The sequence below is a fragment of the Microtus pennsylvanicus genome, chromosome 6 (genome assembly GCF_037038515.1).
Source record: "Microtus pennsylvanicus isolate mMicPen1 chromosome 6, mMicPen1.hap1, whole genome shotgun sequence".
NCBI lineage: Eukaryota > Metazoa > Chordata > Mammalia > Rodentia > Cricetidae > Microtus > Microtus pennsylvanicus.
In genome coordinates, this window is record NC_134584.1 from 32,949,544 (window position 1) to 32,965,236 (window position 15,693).

The 15,693-nt window shown below is 44.2% G+C and overlaps 2 protein-coding genes and 1 non-coding gene across 3 annotated transcripts in view; 1 reads left to right on the top strand and 2 right to left on the bottom strand.

The window, feature by feature from the left end:
- Tmem267 (transmembrane protein 267) overlaps positions 1-15,693 on the bottom strand; it is a 234,166-nt gene that overhangs the window by 190,888 nt on the left and 27,585 nt on the right. The window lies entirely within an intron of this gene.
- Positions 1-15,693, bottom strand: part of Ccl28 (C-C motif chemokine ligand 28) — a 22,660-nt gene continuing 6,967 nt past the window's right edge. The window contains exons 2-3 of the mRNA XM_075976010.1: positions 8,363-8,489; positions 1-1,304 (exon numbers count right to left, since the gene is read on the bottom strand). Of these exons, the coding sequence (XP_075832125.1) occupies positions 1,133-1,304; positions 8,363-8,489 (299 nt within the window). The 3' untranslated portion in view covers positions 1-1,132. The remainder of the gene's footprint in view (positions 1,305-8,362; positions 8,490-15,693) is intronic.
- On the top strand, positions 9,920-10,051 carry LOC142853216 (small nucleolar RNA SNORA41). The gene has a single exon (XR_012911134.1). It is a non-coding gene; the product is annotated as a small nucleolar RNA SNORA41 (small nucleolar RNA).

A 15,693-nucleotide genomic window follows, 5' to 3' on the forward strand; every position in this document is an offset into this window, starting at 1 on the left:
TGCAGCAAATTCTGATCTTTACTCTTTTAAAGAGTCCAAGCTATGGAAGAACAGAAGGAAGGCAGAAAAGAAAAAGCCCGAGGGACACTTTTATATTGAAAATATTAAGGCAACATAAAAACGAATGGCAATATGTGAACCTGGATGGGAAAAAATTATATAAGGTGATCTGGGAAGAAATTTGAGTATAGACTATACAAAATTGCTGACTTTCCAGGTATAAAACGGCTAGTGTAATTATTTAGGAAAATGTGTTTATTCTTGGGTGATAATTCGAGAAAGAACTTGGAGCTGAAATATTGCTATGGTTTGAGTGTGTTCTCCAGATATTTATGTATTGGAACTTGATCCTTAAATCTCTATGTTGTTGGCATCTGGAGATGGGCCTTTAAATTTAACCTTAGTTGAGGTTAAATGAGGCTGCCTGGGTGTAGTCTCCCTGATGTTGCTAGTGGCTGTATAAGAAGAGGAGAGGATCCAGTTAGCACACTGGGCTGTCTTGCCACATGTCACATTAAGGTTCATTGTAAAGGTCTTCCCAGATGCTGACCAGTTAGTGTCAAGTTCTCGGGCTTTCCCACCTCTGAAACCTGAGCCAAATAAACTTGTACTCTTTAGAAGTTACCTAATCAGAAATACTTCAGTAACAGGAAATGGGCTAGACAAAGGTCAGGCTTGCAACTTTGCAGATGGTTTAGTGAAGAACCCCTTCCATGTATATACAGTGCACACAAGCACACAGAAGAGAGAGAGAATGTTCACAGTGACTAATGCAGGTGGCAGGTGTGTACAGAATCCTTGTACCAATCCTTCAGCTCCTCGGTAGGACCAGAGAACTTCAACTTAAAAGTTAGGAGAATTCTATCAATATTATCCCTTTAAATTTTGTGTATAAAGATGAATTTTATGTTTTCAGTTAAGTATATCATTGGTTACCTGTGCACATTTTTGTTTGGTCTTTGCTTTCGGTGCCAAGGGTTGACCCTCAAAGCTGCACAACCATTGAACTTAACATCCTCACCCGCAACCATCCTTTAGCAAAACAAAACACCATGGGGTGTCTGTAAGGAAGATTCAGGGGGCAAATTTATGACCAACTATGGCGTTATCCCCGTAGGGTCTTGTGTCCGTTCTAACCCGGAGCTTTGTGGCTCTGTGACCCATGCTTCCTCGGGGTGTGACTCTTCCTGTCGCTCTTACGGCAGGGGTTTCCTTTGCCAGTCTTCACCTGTGAGGCTCTCATCCAGCGCCTCAACATATGATTGTGCGGGCTGATGCAAATCCTTCTGCGTTTAACATGGAGGCTGCCAAGAAAAGGAGAAAAAAAAATATCTTCACGGAAATTACAAGTACAAGCCAGGTGTGGTGGCGCATGCCTTTAACTCCAGCACTCGGGAGGCAGAGGCAGGTGGATCTCTTGAGTTTGAAGCCAGCCTGGTCTACAGAGGGAGTTCCAGGACGGCCAGGGCTATACAGAGAAACTCTGCCTCCAAAACAAACAAAAACCAAAGAATTACACCTATATAAAGAACTGGTAACTTGCAGACAGCCCCCACTTTTGGACACTGCATTCTTAGGGACGTCAAGTGGAACACCAAGAGGATGTCTGTTGTCCTCAGTGTCAGTCCAGTGTTAAACTGAGGAGGAGGGAAAGGGGAGATTGGATGAAGAGGAGGAGAAAGGAGGGGGAATGAGAGGATGAAAGGAGGAAAACATAGTAACAAACTCAGGGAAAACAATTCTCTTCCCACTTCAAACTTCATCCAACAAAACCAATTCATCCTTCCGGCCCTTCACAGGCACATCCTTGTCTGGACCCCCTTGTCTGGACCCCCTTGTCTGGACCCCCTTGTCTGGACCCCCTTGGTGACCATCCTCTTTCTTCTCTTCATATGCCTCTTCTGATACTTAATTTCCTATGTCTTTTGTCTGAGCACTTTTTTCACTTCTCCTACCGAGGAAACACTCTATCTTGATGGAGGAAGAGTTGAGACAATTCTGAAAAGCCCCTATTACAATAGGAATGCAGTAACTCATTACAGACCTAAAGTCAAGTTTGGCCAATAGAAAAATCTACTAAAATATTTTGGTGTCCAATAAAATTTAACATAATGTAGTTCTAATTACAATTCAGAATTTGTTTTTATTTTTAGGGGGTGGCCCCCACAATTTGGGCTAACTAGTGGAGTTTCTCTTTTTAAAGTTCTCCATTAGGTGCCAGGCAGATCTGGTGAAATGTGGCAAATCCTGCTGTTTCTACATGTATAATATAGCTGTGTCCTGATAAACTAAAACCCTCAAGCCTGATAGTCACGGGGAGATGAAGGGAGGGGCGGGGAACAGGTTGCTATTTCTCTCAAGAGAAACCATTATCAGATAATGTGTGGAATCAACAGAGGAGACGACCGTGGAAACGTGTGGGTGGGCTTTAGCGTGGGAAAGTCAGATTGTGGAGGAAAATCAATCCGAAAGGAGCGGACATCCTAATAGAAGACTTTCTATTCTCCACCTGCCTCACATAGAGGGGACTTAGCAATCAGTGCTGACTGTCTGCAGCCAGTTAGCTGCTTTGCTCTTGTGGGAGAAAACTTCTAGCATGGCTGGGCTAGAAAAAGTAAAACTTCAGCTACAGCTCCTTCCTATCCACTCAAAGGAGAGAGAGATGCTCTCCCTGAGAAGCCATAGGAGGCGGAACCATGTAGGAGCTAAAGGAAGAGGCAACAACCACCCCATGGAAGCCTGTTTCATGGCTGGCCCTGGCAGGGCTCAGAGTTGAATACAATTCTCGACGGTGTTCGGAATCCTCAGGAGCAGGACATGCTGAACCCCAGCTGGCTCCTAATTGCCCTTTCATTCAGGTTGAGACAACACTGAGAAAGGAAGTAGGTAGCATCCTCCATCCTCCCTCAGACACCCCAGTTTCATAATCCCTAACAGTACCACCAGCTCACCCCACTGTGAATTTCTAGATCAGAAACCAGGGAGGCCTCCTGATTCTGCACCCAGGAAGGGTACCGGTACATATAGTCCAATGGACAACGGTGTGGTGGCACGTGCCTTCAATCCCAGCACTCTGTGAGTTCAAGGTCAGCCTGATTCACAGAGTTCCTGAATGCCAGGACTACTTAGACAGACAGACCCTGCCTCAAAAGAAAAAAAAAATACAGTGAGTGTGGGCTGTGATCCTCTCCAGTGAGTGTGGGCTGTGGTCCTCTCCAGTGAGTGTGGGCTGTGGTCCTCTCCAGTGAGTGTGAGCTGTGGTCCTCTCCAGTGAGTGTGGCCTGTGGTCCTCTCCAGTGAGTGTGGGCTGTGGTCCTCTCCAGTGAGTGTGGCCTGTGGTCCTCTCCAGTGAGTATGGGCTGTGGTCCTCTCCAGTGAGTGTGGGCTGTGGTCCTCTCCAGTGAGTGTGGGCTGTGGTCCTCTCCAGTGAGTGTGGGCTGTGGTCCTCCCCAGTGAGTGTGAGCTGTGGTCCTTCTGTGGAGACTATATCTGGAATTACTCCCTGAAGTTTATTTCTCCCCGCTCTTCCTTGGAGCATCATTACAAAACTACTTCTGAGAAATCCTAACTTCCTGAATGGCTCCATGGGGTGGGGTTGTGAGGTGGACAACAATAACAAACAGAGATTTCTGTTTAAGAGATAATCTCTGTGAAGTACAAGAAACCTGCACCTCTGCTAAAGATAACAGCTTTTCATTGTGTTTCCGGAAGTTCCTTAATGAAGTCTGGGTAGAGGGCTGGGAACAAGCAAACTGCTGTCTAGGGCATGGAGAAAGTACAATGATCATTTATTTATAGGGTCAGAAACAAAGGACTTATTTCCAGGCAGAAAATAGAGTGGAAGAGTCTAGTGAGATCATTGATAATTTAATTTCTATGAATTAAATAATTAATTGTAGTTTATAGTATACGCTGCTTGGGTGTGGCATTTGTAATACAAGTGATGCTTTCTGCATTTCTGGTCTCAAATCTCAAAGCCTTTTTATGCAGTCATGGTTAAATGACTACATTTTGGACAAACCCAGGTATGCTTCTGTAGTAAAATCATTTGAAAATAAGACTTCTTAGGTAGAGTATTAGAAAACACAACAGAGAGGATCTGTAACCACTGAAAGATACAAAAATCTATTTTCCCAAACATTGACAGACTTTATTGTGGGGGAGATTCTCTCTTGGGACCCCACTCTCTTAAATAAAAAAGTACATAGAAAAGAAGGAATTTAGAAACCTTTGTACAATATCTACATCCTGGGTCCCCGGGGCAGGAAAGAGCCGATGGCTGGGTGGGCTGGAGGCTCTTGCCCGCTCCACGAGCACATCCACAGGTCAGGGTGAAATGGCAGCGGGCACGGGAGGAATCTGGGGCAGCGACAGCCTCAGTTAAGGAAGCGACAGCAGCGCTTGGCACCACAGTTGCAGGGCAGCTTGTAGCTGGCATCCTCCATGGGAAACTTGTATTCATTTTGGAACCAAATCGTAACATGCTTATCAGCACAGGGTTCATTTTATAAATTTGTACTTTTATAAATCAAATGTTTAAAAACAGAGATTGGCTTTATAATTTCCTTTTAATTAAAAATTAATACTTTGTGGGCTGGTACGATGAGTGGTTAAAAGCACTGGCTGCTCTTCCAGAGGTCCTGAGTTCAATTTCCCCACAAGCACAAGGAGGCTCACATCCATTTATAATGGGTTCTGATGCCCTCTTTTGGCAGGCATGTGTACATGCAGATAGAGCACTCACATTAAAAAACACATTAATTTGAAAAGCAAAACAAAATAATCTAGTTTTAAAACCTAAAGGTTAATTCTTCAATTATATTTTTTCCTCCTCAAAGTGAGGATGTTATGGTTTGAATCTGAAATGTTCTCCACTGGCTAAAGTTTCAAACTCCTGCTCCCTGACTGTTTTCCTGTTTGGGGAAGCTGTGGGACCATTCACTAGGAACTGGCCTTTGAAAGCCATGGCCCAGCTGCTGGTTCTGATCTCACTCTGCTCTCTGATCCACCGTGACATGCAGAGCCTCTGCCACACGCAACCTCCCACCAAGGACTCCGCCATGTCTTGACTACCACCATGGGCTTGAACACTTAAAAACCATCAGCCAAATAAATCTTTCCTCCACCACATTGTTTCTGTCAGGCATTTTGGTCAGAGAAGGACAAAAACAGCAAATAAGAAAGGGTTTACATTGCCTATGCCTTTAAGATCTCTGACATCCGCCAATCCCCACCTAAACTGCAATCCTATCACCCATAGTGTTCTCAAGATGCTGTCTCTTAAATACCCACAGGAACTTTGTTTTCCTAATTCTACATGAGACTTCCTTGTAAATGTTGTTATGCCTCCTTTAGGTTGAAATGACAGATATGCCTACGTCAGTGACGTGGAAGGACTTGAGAAGAACAGTTAGGACTTTGGTGTTTCTCAGAGCAGCAAAGACAGGCTTGGTCAATCTAGTTCGGCAGACTAGGAGCTGAACTAAACAAAAACAAGCATCCAGATGCTTCCAGCTGCTATCAACTGTCTATGTATTTTTGACTCTCCAATTATTACCAATGATATTTATGAAGATTAATTAAAATACTGCCATTTCTATCAAGTATACTTTATTAGTCTTAGAGGACCTATTTAAGGATGAATTTAGGGGAGAGTTGTGGTTTCAGAGGGCTCAACCGCCGGGCGGTGGTGGCACACGCCTTTAATCCCAGCACTCGGGAGGCAGAGGCAGGCGGATCTCTGTGAGTTCGAGGCCAGCCTGGTCTACAAGAGCTAGTTCCAGGACAGGAACCAAAAGCTACAGAGAAACCCTGTCTCGAAAAATCAAAAAAAAAAAAAAAAAAAAAAACAGAGGGCTCAACCATGACTAATTGGCTCCAAGCATTTGGGGAAGAACACCATGACGGTGGGAATATGTACTGCAGGGGTTCTTCATATTGTGATGGGGAGGAAGGGGCTGGGGACATAGTCAGACCCCTAGTGACCCAGTTCCTCTGACAAGGCCCTATCTGCAGCAGGCCCCACCTTCTAGAGTTTACTGAACCTCCCAGAATAGGGCTACCAGCTGCAGAGCCATCACCCAGCAATAAGCCTGTAGGAGACATATTATATTCAAACCCTAGCTCAGAGATCTCCCAAAGCTTAGGGACTTGAAATGCCCCTTAGAAGGAGGCACCTTATGATATGCATCTTGGATGGCACAGATTACACTGGTTCCCAATGATCAAATCATTCAAGCTTCTGGAGCCAGGGCAGTGCAAACAGAGGTGAAGCGAAGCAGAGAGAGTTCTCTACCCTCTGTTTTCCTTGGTAGTCACGCAAGATTATTTAATCCTGGGCAAATAATTATTTGCTCCTCAGCATCTGACCCCAAGTATAGTTTTAAAACTTCATTAGTCTCTGAATCTTTGGAAAATCTTATAAAACCCGTGGACCAGACCTTTTGCCTGGGAGCTGCTTACAGGTTCCTGCGTAAAAAATGTCAAGGACAGCCGGGCGTTGGTGGTGTGCGCCTTTTATCTCAGCACTTGGGGGGCAGAGGCAGGTGATCTTTGTGAGTTCAAGGCCAGCCTGATCTACAAGAGGTAGTTCCAGGACGGGCTCTAAAACTACAGCAAAACCCTGTCTCGAAAAAAAAAAAAAACGGCCGGGCGGTGGTGGCGCACGCCTTTAATCCCAGCACACAGGAGGCAGAGGCAGGCGGATCTCTGTGAGTTTGAGACCAGCCTGGTCTACAAGAGCTAGTTCCAGGACAGGCTCCAAAACCACAGAGAAACCCTGTCTCGAAAAACTAAAAAAAAAAAAAAGAAAAAAAAAGAAAAGAAAAAAGAAAAAAAAAACAAACAAATGTCAAGGACTTCACAATCCCCTAATCTGAAGATTGTCTGTCAATGGTTTATGAACTCTTTCTCTGCCATTTTTAGAATTCTTGTCTTGGATCAGGGTTTCTCAACTTACATAGTGAGTAGATTTCTCTGAAAAGATGCAGAGAAATCCTCAATCTTCATTTTCTCATTCTAATACTAAAATAACAATAACTGGGCATATGATACAAGCTAAGCAATATATTTCCCCCTTTTCTTAAAATGTGTGTGTGTGTGTGTGTGTGTGTGTGTGTGTATAATCCTAGAAATAATTCAAACTACCAGACTAAGGAAACTCATAGGATGACCTGTGAAACCCAGACGCATAAAAAGTTCCTTAAAGACTCAAGAAGGTCAGAGAATACTGGATCACTGTTGTATCCTCAGTCTACAGAACAGTTCTCAGTATATAATCACTGACTAATACTTTAATAGAACAAAGCTGTCTCAGGAGCTTGGGCATAGGCAATGATGTTATTCTATGTTCCAAAGGAAAGAATGCTAAATGGCTCCTTAGCGTCACCCAGACGCGTAAGTGGTGTTAAGCTCAGCACTCGAGGGAGGTGAGGGGAAAACGTTGTTTTTGTTGAGATAGGCTACCACCAAGTGACCCAGACTGACCTTGAACTGGTGACCCCTCTGCCTCAGCCTCCTGAATGCTAAGATTACAGGCTCTACATTCCACCCTTCCTTTTGAATGACCTTAGATGAAATAGTGTTCTTAAGCCAGAGAGCTGTGTGAGAATCCCACATCTACCATGTGCCAGCAATACTACAGCAGATGAACTCTGTAACCTTGTCCACTCCTGCATGGCAGGGAAATAAATTATGCCTTCCTCTTAGACTGCTGTTGTTGACCTACGGTGCTGACCCTGAGGTGTAGTGGAAGGGGTGGGAGGGCCAGGGGGTTGCCTGTGAACCAACACTCCAGAATCAAAAGCAACAAGGGCATTTGCAAGTGGATTGCTTGCAGTGCCGTAACAAGTGCAGACATTGCCAGTTTGTTTTTCAGATTATAATTCCTGTTGAATTCAGAGAGTAAAAGTGTCAGCAACCTTCTCCTGCCTGGGGAAAGTTACAGTTTAAAGTGGTGACAAGATGGAGAGATGGCTCAGAGCTTAAGAGCACTGGCTGCCCTTTCAGAGGTCTTGAGTTCAACTGCCGCAACTACACGGTGGCTCACAACCATCTGTAGTGAGATCTGGTGCCCTCTTCTGGCCTGCAGGCATACATGCAGGCAGAACACAATATATACAAAATCAATAAGTAAATAAATCTTTTCTTTTAGAAAAAGCTGAAGGTCGAGCACAGGACTCAGGGCATACAGAGGGATTGTGTGTTTACCCCAGGTAGCCTGGCGCCCAAAAGACAGGAGAGTTACTCTCCCTACCCTTGTTTGAGTGCTGTGTTGGTTGTGCGTCAGGTAAAGCATTAGCGCCTGTTCCCCAAGGGGATCATCAGCCTTCGGTTTGACACGTCCTCGCTGAACAACACTCACATGACGGCAGCCAAGTCACAGTCCCCGTCGGCTCTCTGGATGCTGCAGGCGTTCACTCTCTCCAGAAGCCTTCTGGAGACGTGGTGGGAAACCTCAGTGCAGCAGCTGGAAGCGATGGGGAGTATGGCTGCAAGAAAGCAGAGGATGCAACATTAGTCTGCAGAATGCCGACTTGCCCTCACCCTAAAGGTTCCAGAGAAACACTGGAAGCCCACTCAAGCAAGCACTTCTCGGTGGCGTCATGAGTGCAAAGACAGCATGTGTCTCGACCTTCTAGAACTTAAGTTGTATTATGAGGAGGAAAATGTAAATCTAGGCAAAGGGATAAAACGGGTGAATGATACGAAAAGCTGCAGCCGGCGAGGATGACCCGTGGCAGATGGAGGATGGAGAGGGTGGAGTTAGTGATGGCCCCGTGCAGTTAGTTCATTTTGAAAAAGAGAGGCCTCATGGGCCTCAGGTGAAGGCTTGAAGTTTGCTGTTAGAAAGACTTGGCTCTCCTATCGAGTGTGAGGTCACCGATTTAGTCCCTAGCACCACCACCGCCAGCAAGAAGCATGGTGGCACACACGCGTAAGCCCAGCACTCAGGAACGAGAGGTGAGAAAGCTATCCTAGTGTGGGGTCAGCCTGGGCTACATGGTGAGATTCTGTCTAAAAATCAGAACAACATAAAAACAAAATTAAAAAAAAATGGAGACAAAAGCACATGACACAGTTAGGGTGTGTTTTCTGATCTGAGTAAGCTAGGAAGGCCAGTGTTGGCAGATACAACTCAGGAGATGATGAACTGACATCCCTAGATCCTCAAATGACGGTCTGAGGAGGCTTAGCTTTTGTGGAGAGGGGATCACTGTTCGATAAAGATTGAAGAAAATCCATCTTGTAGTGATAATAAAGGAGGATGAAGTGGCGGGGGATGACTGGAGCAGTAGGTGACATTGAAGTGAGCTGACGCTGACAAGAGATGAGGCGTCAAAGACAGCCCAAATACGTTACAATCGCTGCAAATTCCTCCACGCCACACGCAGTATTCCCCAGGCTTTCCGTTTCACCAGCTGAATAGTGGACACAAGACTCATAATGAGCAGCGATGCAGGTGGCAGCGTCACAAGAGAAGGGAGCTTCTGAAGGAATCAGCGACTGGATGGAACAGTGGAAGTAGCTGCCTTTGGGCTAAGGAAGAGCTGTGTGTCCATCTCTAACCCACGGAAGTGCCAGGTCTATTCGCAGCTTTGGGGGAAGGAAAGCGACTGACTACGAAATTTAAAATGTGTGACTACTTTCTAGACATCAAAACTTTGTCACCAGTCATTGGTTTTACCCACTTGCTCATTCGATCATCAAATAAAATACTTTTGTTTGGGCTGGAGAGATGGCTCAGAGGTTAAGAGCACTGACTATACGTCCAGAGGTCCTGAGTTCAATTCCCAGCAACCATACCGTGGCTCACAGCCATCTAAAATGAGATCTGGTGCCCTCTTCTGGCATGCAAGCATACATGGAAGGAATGTTGTATACATAACAAATAAATAAGTCTTAAAAAAAAATACTTTTGGTCCACAGCTACTGGTCTGCAGCTGATCTGATGGTGGCAGCTGTGGCGTTCCTCTGTGGGACAGAAACTGTTACACAGTCCCATGCCTCTTTCTTAGCCACACAGAAAGAGGGATGTGCGTGACAGACACGAGGTGGGTTTTCTGTGTTTTTCCGTAAGAAGATGGACCTAGAGCAAAGGTGTTCAGTTGAGTAAGGGTAATGCATTTTTAAATCTTTTCCAGAGCCTGCGGTTGTTGCCAAGTCTTCCATCTTACTGGATGTGAAGCTCTGGGACGATGAGACAGACATGGCCAAGTTAGAGGAGTGTGTCAGAAGCATTCAGGCAGACGGCTTGGTGTGGGGCTCTTCCAAATTGGTTCCAGTGGGATACGGAATTAAAAAGCTTCAAATACAGTGTGTGGTTGAAGACGATAAGGTTGGAACAGATATGCTGGAGAAGCAGATTAATGCTTTTGAGGACTACGTACAATCCATGGATGTGGCTGCTTTTAACAAAATCTAAAATCATTGTCAAGTCAGTGCACTTGAATAAAAGCTAGAAAAAAAAAGAAAGAAAAAAACTTTTGTTTTTTAGCACTTAGATGGTTTCCAACATAATTTTAGCTAACGGGAGATGCAAAAATAAGTGAAATCGTGTGTCCCTCTACTCAAGACCTGTAGTAATAGCTATTTGGAACTAAATGCTTCGGACACAATCCCACTGGCCCGGGTAATGATGCTTCTCAGAGTTGGTTCTGGGGATCAAACTCAGGTTGTCAGTCTTGGTGGCAAGCAACTGAACCATCTTGCTGGCCCTATTTCTGGAATTCTGTCCTTCAAACAATCAGACAAGTTAAAAGGGCAAGGTGCATATTCATTCACTATGACAAAACTTTTGAGTTCATCTAAAGTAAAAAAAAAAATTTCAATTAAGAAAAAAATGCATACTCACAAAAGGTTAATTTATTGGGAATATATATGTATACATATCATATATACACATACTATCAGAGTACTTAAACATATAAACCAAATAGTGACAGCCAGAAGAGAGAAACAGATAGCAATACTAGTGTGCAGGGTGGGAATAAGAAGTCACAAGGAAACCCGCGAGTTGAGGAATATGAGTTACCTAAGCGCTGATATCGACTCAAGGCGTAGCTTTAAATCGGAAAGACACCCAGGACCTATAGGTGTTCCAGAAAACTGAGCTGTACTTCTCATGTAAAAATGTAGGACTAGTTCAGCTGGAGACTTCTTCATCTGGGAGATCAACTAATTAAAAGGCCATAATCCGCTAAGCATTTAGCATATGTTAGTAGTTAGGACCAACGATGCCTTGACATGATCCAAAATACAAAAGACCAGAAAGAACTTTGGTGAAGAATGTGAACGGGGTAGATTGAATGAAGGGCAGTGCTAAGAGTCTGCTGGATAACACTGCCCCCTAGAGGCTCTCTTAAGCAAAGACCTGTCAGCATGTCTCTTATAAAACACTCCACTACTTTGATTTCAGTCACGACTCCAGAATTTTACGTAAGAGAGATTTAGAGGTACCAAGCAGGTTATAGAAGAGTTACACTTGAAACTGCTAGTGGAAAACAAGGAGGAAAGACATCAAGACCCAGGCATAGATGAGTTTCTGAATATTGTTCCTAGCTCAAGGAACAACAGCAAGGATTGGCAGATTGGATCACACCAAACTCATAAGCTTATGCACAGCCAAAGAAAACAATGAAGAAGCCAGATGGTGGTGGTGCACGCCTTTAATCCCAACACTTGGGAGGCAGAGGGAGGCGGATCTCTGTGAGTTCGAGGTCAGCCTGCTCTACAAGAGTTAGTTCCAGGACAGGCCTCAAAGCTACAGAGAAACCCTGTCTCGAAAAACCAAAAACAAACAAACAAACCCAAACAAACAAAAAAGAAAACAATGAAGAGACAGGTGTCAGAGTTGGAACAGGTCTTTGCCAGCTCTTCAGAATCAGAATGTATACAGAACTGAAAGAAACCAGGTCTTTCAAAAGAATAAATAACCCTATCAACAAATGGGCAAATGAACCCATATTAGACGCTTTCCAAATGAAACAATAAAACTAATTCATACACATATGGAAATAATTTTCAGCGTCTTTAGCTACCGGGGAAATACAAATTGAGAGTACAATGAGATTACTTTTCATGGCAGTCAAAGTGATAGTCATCAAACAAACAAACAAACAAACAAACAAACAAAAAAACCGCAACCAAGCCAAAGCAAAATGAAAAGCAATGAATACTGGTAAAGATACAAAGAACGGGACCTGCTACATGGTTGAGATTGCAAATTAGCACAGCAACAGTAAAAAAAAAAAAATCAGCATGGAGGTTTCTCAAAAATTAAAAATGGAACCGCTGTGTGATGCCCAAAGAGACTGAAGTTAGTATACCACAGGAATACTCGTACACCCGTGTTTATTATGGAACTATTTACAATACCCAAGTTACGGATCAGCTAAGATACTCCCAGTGATGAAAGAGCGCGTCTCCTACAGGCTCAGGAATTTGGACACTTGGTACCCAGTGGGTGGCGCTGTTTGGAAGAGGTTGTAGAGCCTTTAGGAAGAGGAGCTTTGCTAGCGGAGGAGGTATCCCTGAAGGGGCGGTTTGAGAGAGTTGCCTCCGTTTTCGGTAGGCAGTGGAAGATGTAATCTCTCAGCTTCCTGCTCGGACTGCCCGCTGCCATGGTTTCCTTGCCATTACGGACTCCTTCACTGGGACTGTTAACGAACTCTTTCTTCTATAAGTTGGTCTGCATCAGTACGGTAACTAATACAGTGCATGTCAACGGATAAAGGAGGAAAATTATAGGAATGGAAAAGGGGCTTGCCAAGATTGCTCAGTGGGTGAAGGAACTGACCAGCCTGATGGTCTGAGCCTGGTCTATGGGAACCACAGGGTGCGAGGAGAGAGCTAACTCCTGAAGGTTGTTCTCTGACCCCTACATGCATGTCCCATGTACACCCTTCCATCCCTCAGTACAAAGAGATAAATGTGATAACATTTTTAAAAAAGGGTAGAAGGGGTCTCTAGGAATGTGGAAAGGGGAGCGAGGAGAAGAAAGTAAAAAATGGTAATAGAGGGGTTGAATCGATGAAAGTACACTATATACGTGTATGCAAGTGTAATGAAATGCTAATAAAAGGTGGAATTACAAGTCAATTATTTTGCAACTACATTTTTTTTTTAACTTAGATGACACAGTTACATTGTGGAGGAAGCTGTCACTAGATGAAAGAGATTAAATCTTCCCCTAAAGATTGCCCGAATGCCATTAGTGAAAGAGGCCAGGAATATCACGGGACATAACTTTTCTTTCCAATCATAGATTGCACAAAGACAGATCTGTCTGATGGAGGTACATCCCTCCGAAGAGAACTAGATGACAACTGGAAATTCTAGAGAAGTCTGGCCGCATAGGCGTGTAAAGTAGTCTGCACCTATGAACGAAATCCGACTGAAGCATAAACTAGCCAGAGGCAGTGAACAACCAGCCGGCTCCAGCTTCACCCACAACCGGTCCTACAGGTGCCAGGTTGCATTGGAAAGGACATGGCATAACAGATCCACATCAGAATGTCCTTTCAAAAGTGATTGGTGAGATGGATGAGTGCCGTTTCCTGCTGTCAAGAGAAGCAGACACTGAGGTCAGTCACCAGAAGCTTCTTACACGGAGGAAGAACGGCAGGCTACTCCGTGCGTGGGCAGAGAAGTCTGGGGTGAATGTTAGGATAGAATAGCAGCAGTCTACCCCGAAGGCAGGGCAGCTCATGACGTGGATGGATGACCCTTGGGTCCTCTTTTAGGCTTCCCTACCTTGATGCTATCACATGTAAAAAAAATGAAGAGGGCTAAACACTCACACTCATATAGCCGCCAATCAAAGTTTATCAATTACAGCCCATTTCCATGTCCATGCTCGGTCTTGTTTTGGAGCAGTCTGCTTCCATTATTTTGTTATAGCAAGCAAGACTGCAATGAACGCTCGCCTGAGCGCGCCCGCCTGAGCGTGCCAAGAGGGCACTGACTAGTCACCACGCACGAGACATTGGTTTAATTGACCTTCAGGGCAACTATAAGCAAAAGGAACTGTCTGTATTCAGCCCCATTTAGCAAATGCGCAACTAATGTGCAGGAAAAGTACATAATGTTCCCTAAGTCAAAGGACCCGGAAACAGTGGTGCTCTGGTTTGTATCCAGATCGTCCAGTCGTTTCGAAAGCCCTGCGGGCTGCACCTGACTCGCACTCGTGTGTCTCCCTGGAGCTGCACCTGAACTCCTCTAGGTCATCATTTCTCAAATTGTAGCCTGCATCAGAATAATTTGGAGTTATTTTAAGACAGTGGCAACTGCCATCGCCCCCCCCTCACATTTCTGACTAGTAAATTGGGGTGACACCTGAGCATGCGCAGCCCCAACAGCTTCCCGGGTGAAACTGATACTGCTGTTCCCTGAATACACTCGGAGGACCACAGAACAGACACACGCGGGGAATTGCTGGGCTGCGGGATGTGAGCGTCTTCGCCTATACTTGACCATGCCAAAAGCTCTGCAGTGATTCTGTTTACTTACATTTACGTATGGACTAGAGGATAGCTACGCTTTTAACATTTTCAATATTTCATAATGTTACCTTGAAATGTTACCTTTGCTAGGACTGGAGTGTAAGTCAGAGGTAAACACATTCTTAGAAGGAACAAGATCCTGGATTCGGTCCCTGGCACCGAAAAGAAAATAACTGAGGGGCTGGGCAGTGGTGGCACACTCCTTTAATCCCAGGCACTCGGGAGGCAGAGGCAGGCGGATCCCTGGGAGTTCGAGGCCAGCCTGGTCTACAAGAGCTAGTTCCAGGACAGGAACCAAAAGCTACAGAGAAACCCTGTCTCGAAAAACAACAACAACAAAAAAAAAAAAAAAAAAGAAAAGAAAAGAAAAGAAAGAAAGAAAATAACTGAGGGCATTTTACAAATATATCTCCCTTGTGCAACCAGGGTAAATTATTAATTTATTGGTCATAATTTATTAAATTTATTCACCCCTTTGTTTTTGTTTTTGTTTTTTTTTGGTTTTTTCTTTTTGGTTTTTCGAGACAGGGTTTCTCTGTGGCTTTGGAGCCTGTCCTGGAACTAGCTCTGTAGACCAGGCTGGTCTCGAACTCACAGAGATCCGCCTGCCTCTGCCTCCCGAGTGCTGGGATTAAAGGCGTGCGCCACCACCGCCTGGCTCACCCCTTTGTTTTTGTTTGTTTAAAAAATACATCTGTGTTAATAGATTGGTTTATACCTTTATTGTCCGATATTATCTTTGGGAGACTTGAGTATTAAGGCTATAGTCATGCTGATGATGCACTGGGCAGCTTTCTCTGGTTTTTAATTCTGAATTCTTAGAAAAAGTTTACATAAGGATTATTTGTTCCTTCAGTTTTTGGTAAAATCTCCAGGCACTGGGGGCTTGGGTCCACAGGAAAGAAGTTTAACTCTGATTTATTTTATAGTGATTGGATACTTACATTTTTAAATTATTCACTGAAGGGCTGGGGTTGAAGTAGCTCAGGGGTGGACCACTTGCCTGGCTATGTGCGTAAGGCCTAGGTTCATTCTCCAGTACTGTTTCCAAAACAAAAAGCTTCTTGAAAGTTTGCTAAGAAATTGTTCTTCTTATCCACAATTTGAAATTTATTATTACAAAGTTTCATAGTTATCTTACCTACTATAATATTATAGTAATTATACTTACTATAATAATAAAAATAATAAT